General features: G+C 33.0%; 1 protein-coding gene across 1 annotated transcript; it reads left to right on the top strand.

Moving 5' to 3' along the window:
* The first annotated feature begins 4,679 nt into the window (after positions 1-4,679).
* C-NAD-MDH1 (Lactate/malate dehydrogenase family protein) lies at positions 4,680-7,802 on the top strand. Its single transcript, XM_008226133.2, has 7 exons — positions 4,680-5,239; positions 5,715-5,873; positions 5,965-6,140; positions 6,510-6,787; positions 6,870-7,005; positions 7,090-7,201; positions 7,287-7,802. The coding sequence occupies exons 1-7, from the start codon at positions 5,197-5,199 to the stop codon at positions 7,379-7,381; spliced, it is 999 nt and encodes a 332-aa protein (XP_008224355.2). The 5' UTR covers positions 4,680-5,196; the 3' UTR covers positions 7,382-7,802.
* The last annotated feature ends 1,997 nt before the right edge of the window (positions 7,803-9,799 follow it).

Here is a 9,799-nt window from a genome sequence, read left to right as displayed (position 1 = left end):
ATTTATTTTCTTTTTCTTTTGTCTTGTCATATTAACGGAAATTATGTGGCAATTACAATATGTTACGATGAGTTTGTATTATACAAATGATCAGGGTCCGAAGTTCCTCGATCCTCATCATATAACTAGATTAGGACCTCGAGTCCTTTTGATTGAATCAGATCCTGAAGTTCTTTGATTCCAAATAATTGAGGGCTTGAAGTTCCGCAAATTTAAAGAGCACATAAGGACATAAAACTCCTTGATTTTGTATTAATCAAAATCAGAATTCTATGAGGCCTACATATGTCAAGAACTCGAACCAGAAGTTTTGAGTGCATATACATCGATTTGAGTATGAAGTTTAAAGAACAACTATTAATTCAAATTATTTAGATCTATGTATTCGAACTTGCAGTTTTGAATATATGTTGACATGAACCTGAAGTTCATAGTTTTTCATGGATCCTAATACTATATATGAATATGAAGTTCATTACTTATTTGTGCCTATATGAACATAAATTGGTTGGAAATTCAATTCTTAAACTTGTAGTTTTATCTACATATTGAATCCACATTAATATTGGTTTATCTTGGAATTTCATAGTTTTTAATTTATTTATTTTATTCCTCGTTTATACGACTTTACTCATTTTATTTTATTTATGTTGGATTATTAGTTAATTTCGTTTTACAAATATCATTACAAAGAATGCTCATAAATAAAAGCTGTCATAAGATCATCTCAGTCAAAAATTGACTTTGAGCACTCTTTCCTGAAATAATTCAAGGAGATATTTGTGAGCATATACAACATTTAATTATGGATCGCTTCACTAGTTTTATTGAATATGCCTACTAAAATGGTCAAATATTTGTCTCTTGTCAAACACTTACGAGCACAACTCTCACATTATCCAATCTAGTAAATTTGAATTGATAATGATGATGAGTTTATTTTCCTACATTTTGAGACAATTTTCCCACCGTTAGGGGGAGAAATGACAGTTTCTGAAGAACGTCGTGAAATAGTGTTGAATCAGTCTGCTTTTGTTTCATCAAGATAATGCATATATAAAGTTATGAATATGCAAGCATGGATTGATATTCATGTATCACAATCCATTAACATGACAATAAGTGACTATGAGCATGACAAAAATATAGGTTCTAAAAACTTAACTCCCTAGAAATGGAGATTATTTGAAAAATTCAAGCCCTATAAAAAAATAACGCTCTATATGAGGTTATGATCCACATATTCTAATTAATTCATCGTAAAAGAGATGTTTGTCCCATAAGTGACAACATCAGCCCCTGAAGAGGCATTGGTACCCCAAAGTAATAAGATGCTTATAAATTATGCATGCGCATGAGAATTGTGGGATCATGAATTGATGATACATTTGGTTTATTAGTAGCTACTACAATCATCAAGGGCTATGATTATATTAAATTGCCTTATGAATGTCAACAAGTTAAGTGATTGGCCAAAATGGAAATAGGAAATTCCATTTATCACTAAATATGAAGTGTGGGATATTGAACCTATAACTGAAACACCGAATTACAAATGTTAAGTATGAAGGTTGCGAATTGGTGTTTGTGAAGTGAAATAAGATCATTAATATGACATAAGGTTTCCTAGTAGAGACATGGTTTTAGTCTCCCATCTCATCGTAGATGCATATCCACATTTCTATAAGTACATTTTGTTATTTTAACGCGAAACTTATAGCATGTGTTAAATGCATATTTATTAAGACTGTATGGTACATAGAGATCATCAAAGCTCATGAAATATTTGAGATATATTGAATGAAGCGACCCTTTGAATGATATAAAGTACCACAATATTCTTAATTAAGAGTTAACACTAAGAGTTTGATTATTTTGAATTCAAATTTGATATTGTTGTAACATATTATAGATATTAAATTAGTTGTTGATACTCTTAAAGAGTTCAATCATTTGAAAGTTGAAAAGCAGGTTGAATAGTGTGATAGACGATCATGTATGAAGACAATGTTGCTTGTATTGCTCAAATCAGAAAAGGGTTCATCAATGGTGACATAGTTTCAGAAAAAAGCCAAGAGATTGGAGTTAAACAAATTCGTTCACAATATAATCTAGCAAACCTTTTTACCAAAGCTTTTTCTAAAGCCAAAATTCCAGAAGTTAATGAAAATCAAGGGGAGGTATTAATCATGGAGAGATATCAATAAGGGGGAGCATCCCAATTCTACTACATACAGGACATATGCACATTTTACTCTTTTTCCCTTAGACTAGGTTTTTGTCCCATTGAGTTTTTTCTAGCAAGGTTTTAATGAGGCAATATAAGAGCATCCAACACCATATCAATGATCCAGAAGAAAGTTTCACTCTTTTTCCCTTCGCTTCGATTTTGTCCCACTGGGTTTTCCAAGCAATGTTTTTAATGAAGAAACTACGTCATTGTATGGTGGACATCCAAAGGGGAGTGTTGTAAATGCATGAGTTGGTGGATGACCACCATACCTCTTAGTATTCCATCGTTAGATTTTATGTAACCTATGCACTAAGTATTTGTAATTAGTGTTTGTAACATATAGGTATATTGTGAATGATGGTATTCAATCTTCTATCTTGTAAGCCTATAAATAGGTGGTTCTGCCAAAGATTAAGAGAAGAATAAACATGGTGAAACTTTGTCTTTAGTATATCACTTCTCTCTACATTTTCTACCTCTAGCTTTATAACAAAAACCCATTTAAACTCAATAGAGACAATAAATCAAAAATTCACAAATCCAAACAAACCATAGGTGAAGAGAAAACAACAAAAAATAGGAGAAAGTTTAACAAACCTTAATTATGAGTTAAATCAATTGAAACTTGATAATATATTATATGGAAAATAAGATAATAAATAAAAGTCACAAATATATTTGTAAGAGCAAAAAGAAAGTTTGTTGCCCATTAAAAAAAGAGAAATAAGTGAAAAAGACTTAGATTTTAAAGATTTGTGTTTAAAAAAGAATATATATATATATAACAATAATAATAATAGGAATAGTAAATAAGAAGTAGACATGAAACTGAGATTTTTCAAATATTAAAGGTATCATAAAATATATCAATACACATACAATTATTATTTTTATATATTATAAATACATAAATAAATAAGAGAACTTAAGGGGGGCACAGGCAGGGACGGATCTACAGAGGAGCAAGGGTGGTCAAGTGACCTCTGCAACCTCTAAAATCTGCCATTGAAAGGGAGAAAATTGACCCCTGCAAACTGTTTGATGAAAGTCCCCAAAGAACTTTGGTCTTTGCTTCTTCAGCAAGAAGGTCGCTCGCTTACTCCTCTTTTTTCATCGTCAATGTCAAAACGACGTCATTCTACTTATGGTTTTTTTTTAAACCTGGCCAAAACGACGTCATTTTGGCTTAGGTTTTAAAATAAATAAAAATATAGGAGCAGACTCTTTTAACATAGCAGCCCGATACCTCCCCTCCCCATATCAGTTTCAGCTCCATTTTTTCTAATGTCAAACCCTAAATCCCCAAACCCCTTATCATATTGAATCAATCTTCACCTCACCCAATTCAACGAACGCCTTCCCTAATCCATCCATCCGGCACCGGCGACGGCGACACCCTCAAAGTGGCAGGAACAAAGCAAAAAAATCAACCCCAAATTCAATTTGATTTCAAAGGTGGATTTGTCATTTTCCATCAAATTTGAAAGTATGTTCTTTCAATTTTTAATATCTTTTTGCTTTAATTCATTAATAAATATTCTTATATGTTTTTTATTCTCTTGTTTAGTTATTTTGTTGAGTTTTTATTTTGGTTAGTTAGTTTAAATAAATTAGGGCTTTTTAATAATTAGATTTTATATGTTTTAGTTAGATTATATCTTGGTATACTGGATTAGTTTTTGTGTTTGTTAATGTATGAAGATTCTTATATTATTGTTTTTAGTTGTTGTGATTTTATTTTGGTTAGTTTGAATAAATTAGGGATTTGTTTAATAGATTGTATTTATATTTGTTAGTTTGTATGCTATATTGATTATTTCTACCCATACATATATAATTATGGATCGATATTATAAAAGAAAGTTTTCATCAACTACTTCGAGTTCAGATAATGTGGGTAGTTCAAGTTGAAGAGATGTGGGTATTTCGAGAGATGTGGTGGGTAGTTCGAAAGAAAGTGAGTTGCAAGATATCTTGACTAATCTCCCTGCAGACCCTGGACTTCGGCCTCAATTGTTAGATTATGATTCTAACATTCGAGACGAAATTCGAAGAGTATATCTACAAAAGGGTCCATGTCAACCTAAGGATCATACATTTCCACAAACCGATCTTTCAGGGTATGATCGACGTTTTAATGTCAAGTGGTTTGATGAGTTTGACTGGTTGGAGTACAGTATTAGTAAAGATGCTGCATTTTGCCTTTATTATTATCTCTTCAAATACAATTTCAAAATTGGTCAAGGATGTAACAATGCCTTCATAGAGATGAGTTTTAGAAATTGGAAGAAGAAAGATAAAATTAGGCAACATATTGGAGGTGTTGGGAGTGTTCATAATCAATCTAGACAATATTGTTTGGATCTTATGAATCAGAAGCAACACATCCAAACAGTTTTGATAAAGAATTTGATATTTAGTCGGAATATAAGCAATGCCATGATTTAATTTTGTTTGGTACCTTTCATTTTTCTGAATTATTATCACTCATCTGTTTGACTTATTGGTGTATTCTTAACCAACGTGGCAACGTCAGCTCAAACGAGGACCAATCGTTAGTTAGAAACTTTAAAACTACTTTTTATGCGCTACGCATGGATCATGACGATTGTCGTTAGGACAAATCACGAGACAGAATCTAAACGGAATATGCCTCCTCCGCTTCTTCCCCCGCACGCGCGTCTTCCTCTCCAAGTCATCGCCTTGATGCCCAAACATGACGCCGTCTAACGGTCCACTTGTTTCCAAACCTGGAAACGGTACCGTTCCACTCCTGATCCCTTTCTCAAACCACAAAAACGCCGTCGTCTACATATCGCATTTCCTTGGCAACATAATTTCCACGCCTATAAAAAGTACTTCCTCATCATCTTCTTTACTCTCTCACCGTAAGCCCTCTCCCACATCTACGAATCTACTTCATCGATCGAATCTTCTTCCTCTTCTCTCCTCAATCAGAATCCATGGCGAAAGAACCAGTTCGCGTCCTCGTTACTGGAGCCGCAGGTACTGTAACGTTTCCTTTACAATAGGAATCTCACTGTTCAGCTTCACTTCTAACTAGTTTTGAGCGATCTTCTAATTCTAGATCTGCGAAATTCTTCTGAAAAAATATATATTGTTCATGCTTTTTAGCTTGTAGTTTTGCATATTCTTGATGCGCCGTTTAGATCTGGTAGGTATTGGTATAAAACTTACATATGGTAGGGCTGAGATTCTCAGAAGATCGCTGAAGTAGTAAGTAGATGTTGTCAAATCACACGGCTTATGATTTGTTTGAAGTATTGATCCAAAACTGGATGAGTTTGAATTTTGTCTTTTATAGTGGTATTTGATAGTGTGTATCTTTCTCACTGAAGTAGTAATTAGATTGATGCTTTCAAATCATGTAGTGTATGATTTGTTTAAGTGGCGATACGAGATTTGATCAGTTTGAATTTTTGAGTGGTGTATAAAAGTATGTATATTCTTGGATTTTCAGGTCAAATTGGATATGCGCTTGTACCAATGATCGCAAGGGGAGTGATGCTGGGAGCTGACCAGCCGGTCATTCTTCACCTGCTTGATATCCCACCAGCTGCTGAGGCTTTGAATGGTGTCAAGATGGAGTTGGTCGATGCTGCTTTCCCTCTTCTTAAAGGTAAATAGGGAAAAACACTCAACTGATCTGTTATATGCACATGTACTGTGTTTGTTTATGTGATGTAATTGATATTTGTGTATTTTATCAGGTGTTGTTGCTACAACTGATGTTGTGGAGGCATGCACTGGAGTCAACATTGCCGTTATGGTTGGTGGCTTCCCAAGGAAGGAAGGCATGGAAAGAAAAGATGTCATGTCAAAGAACGTTTCTATTTACAAGTCACAAGCTTCTGCTCTGGAGAAGCACGCAGCTGCTAACTGCAAGGTAAGTGCCAAATTTTCAAACAAATTTTTTTTTAGTTTGTTGCGTTTTATCCATGTTACTGGGTTATGAGATGAGTGTTGTACACGTCCCAAATACACAACTCCATCTTCATGGAGAATCATGACTAATTTGTCATTGTATCGGACTGTGCCATGTATCTCTTTGTTTTCTCAATGAAATTCTTAAGGTGGTTCCACAGATGCGAGATTGTAAATTTGTCATATCTGTATAAGGGGTGTGATCAACCCCCCTTGGAAAACAACTAGCTTTCCTTTCTTTAGGTTTTCTATACAACATGAAGACATTTGTTGCAGTTCAAAATTTCAAATTGATTTAACATTTATATGCTACCTTTCCTTTCTTTTGCAGGTTTTGGTTGTTGCTAATCCTGCAAACACCAATGCACTGATCTTGAAGGAATTTGCACCATCAATTCCTGAGAAAAACATAACCTGTTTGACTAGACTTGATCATAACAGGGCTTTGGGCCAGGTTTCAGAGAGATTGAACGTTCAAGTTTCTGATGTTAAAAATGTTATTATCTGGGGAAACCACTCATCGACACAGTATCCTGATGTCAACCATGCAACTGTCAAGACACCATCTGGAGAGAAAGCTGTCCGTGAGCTTGTTGCTGATGATGCATGGTATGAGAATGGACAAATATTTAATTCTAGCTTTAGTCCTGTTATGAGGTTTACTTACATTGACGCACTCCTTTTTCGGTAGGTTGACAGGAGAATTCATTACCACTGTTCAACAACGCGGTGCTGCAATCATCAAGGCTCGTAAGCTGTCCAGTGCATTATCTGCTGCTAGCTCTGCTTGTGATCACATTCGTGATTGGGTACTTGGAACCCCCGAGGTGTGTATGATTCTGTCTGGTTTTCAATTATATCATGTTAGACACATGTATGCATGCTTATGATTTATATGTCCATACATTCAGGGCACCTGGGTTTCCATGGGTGTGTACTCTGATGGCTCGTACAATGTTCCTTCTGGTCTCATTTACTCATTCCCAGTCACTTGCCAAAATGGGGAGTGGAAGATTGTTCAAGGTAAAACCCTCCAGCTCCTGCATTCCCTGACATTTTAATACAATGAGAAATTCTCAGTGTTCTAATATTTTTTATTTTTGTCTAGGGCTCTCTATTGACGAGTTCTCTAGGAAGAAGTTGGATGCAACCGCAGACGAGCTCAGTGAGGAAAAGGCTTTGGCATACTCTTGCCTCTCTTGAATGTTCCCGTCTATTATTCCTGGGCGTGGTTCTAAGTTGGCCTGCCTGCAATGTGTGACAAATGGAAGTAGCTGAAGTTTTGAATAATGCCATTGTTAAGATAGAGAGATCTGTTAATGATGCAGAGGCTGCTTCTGTGGGTTTTACAGTTGTTGAACCCATTGTTATATCCCGGATGCTCGACTTTTTTTCTCTCTTTCGTTTCTTTGGAAAAATTGCAAATTTGAATGTGGGATTGAGACGTAAAATAACCCATATTTGCCTTGATTCTAAGACTTCAAAAAGAGTCCACGGGTTTCATGTGACTTAAATTACCTTTCAAGCCCTGAGAGTTTGATAACATATATGAACCGCTGTTTGTGGTCATAATGGTGTCTACAATCTTTGGTTATATTTAAATGTTAATCTGCATTGTGCATTATATAGGGATTGTTGAACGCGATCTTGCTTCCATTTTCTAAATGATTTGGTTTGTGTTTTTGCGAAAGAGAGGACAAATCGTTCATACCCAGAATAGTTTACAGTGAAAAAGAACATTATAGTCCCAACTGATATAATTATAATATAATTATAACAGGAAAGTACCTTGAGGATAGAAGTCAATTAGCACAACTGATAAAAAAAACCAACGTTTTTATAACTTGTTGAAGTTTTGTTAATTACTAGAATTACTGGTTAAGAACAGTGAATCTTTTGCATGTTTGGCGAAAATTGAATACCAAGTTAAAATTAGGAATCTAGAAGAATTAAGAAAATCACTAGAAGTAAGTAATTATCCAAAAAGAAAATTAGAAGTATATAATAGCATAATAAGAAACCAGTATCATTTACAAGTTTGTAAAGAATCCATAGAAGCATTTTAAGAGCATTTAGGCATATTAAAATAAAAAGATAGACTTAGATAAATTTTAATTATATGATACAGTACCTTAATTTAGAAATCAGTGAACAACAAAAGAGAAAATTAACTTTAGATAATAATACATTAGTTTGTTATTTTCCACAAAAAGAACATAAACATCTATTACATTGCAGTAACAATCCATTATAAAATAGAATAAAATTTCAAGCAAGAAGTATAAAATTTGAACGCAATATACATAATAGAATAATTCAATAGTTATTAGAATAGTTTTAGAAAAATACCCAAAAAACAATTAGACAACACTTAGACTATACAACATCTAAATTAGAAGATGATAATAAAAATATTCAAAAAATTTCAAGCAAGAAAGAAATCAAATTCAAAGATTTTTAAGCAAGAAAGAAATCAAAGACCTAATAGATCTTATAGATAGCAAGCCATGAAATTGTTGAGCAATTAAAAATAGAAGTGCAAAAAATACAATTAGTACAAAAACATTAACTAAACAAGTAGAAAAGTTACATAATAAAATAGATAGACTTTTAGTTTAATGACATATTCAAAAATTAATAATAAATATAACAAAGTATTAGAAGAAGTTGGTAAACTAGATAACGAACTAGGAGGCCTTACAGAATTTATAACATATGTTGTAAGTAGTAATATCTCTATAAAACAAAATAATTTGATTATCCAATTAATTTTAAACCTAGCTGAAAAAGTAGATCAATTAGAAGAACAAATAGTAGAAATCAATCAAGTAGTGCACAATACTACTTCCACACTACCCAAAGAATTAGTTGATAAATTAGAAAATTTAACCTTAGGAAATAATCCTTATAAAAGAAAAAGTAGAATCAATCCATAACCCTAGTGAACAAGAATTTCTTAGAAAAGGTTTTGAAAAATCACAAAAAAATAAATATAATTTATATCAATTGGGAAGATTTGAAAATAAACATAGTATTGTAAGTCGCATTAGTCAACATGAAGTAAGTTGTATAGATAAAGAAGTAACTCTTAATTTACTTTGTAACACAGCAATAAAGCAGCTCAAAAAATTACACTATAAACAAATTCATTAGGAGCAATTATGATAGGAATAGCTGGACTCACAAGAGCACAAGTAGGAACTAAAGCATTAGTATACATATATGATAATAGATGGAATAACCATCAGCAAGCAACTATAGCCACAGTAGAAGTAAACTTTAGCACAAACCTAGCAATCATAGGATGTATTCCTAATTATGTCATGAATATTAGAGAATTTAGTAAACATATTAAAATTAGCATAAGAACAAAAAATTATAATATGAAAGGTGAATATAAAATTTTAAGTATTAGTCTTTTGTATGTAGGAAAAGTTCCAGACAACTATAATTATAAATTTAATGTAGAATTTCAAAATTTAGTACAAACTTTTGGTAGTAAACATGTTAATGTGATAGAGGCAAAATCAGTAGATAATAGCTTTTTAGAAGGAACATAATAGATTTTAACCAATTTGCAAGTAGCAAAAAATAGACAACCTGATAAAGCATAGATTTTTG

Source organism: Prunus mume, linkage group LG2 (genome assembly GCF_029339155.1).
Source record: "Prunus mume cultivar Tortuosa linkage group LG2, ASM2933915v1, whole genome shotgun sequence".
Classification (NCBI taxonomy): domain Eukaryota; kingdom Viridiplantae; phylum Streptophyta; class Magnoliopsida; order Rosales; family Rosaceae; genus Prunus; species Prunus mume.
The sequence above is the reverse complement of the archived record's forward strand: the minus strand, read 5'-3'. Positions and strand labels throughout refer to the sequence as shown.

Coding starts and splice junctions, on each gene's coding strand:
- C-NAD-MDH1 (XM_008226133.2), top strand. CDS start 5,197: ATGGCGAAAGAACCAGTTCGCGTCCTCGTTACTGGAGCCGCAG. Junction 5,874..5,964: donor TGCTTTCCCTCTTCTTAAAG/GTAAATAGGGAA, acceptor GTATTTTATCAG/GTGTTGTTGCTACAACTGAT. Junction 7,202..7,286: donor GGAGTGGAAGATTGTTCAAG/GTAAAACCCTCC, acceptor ATTTTTGTCTAG/GGCTCTCTATTGACGAGTTC.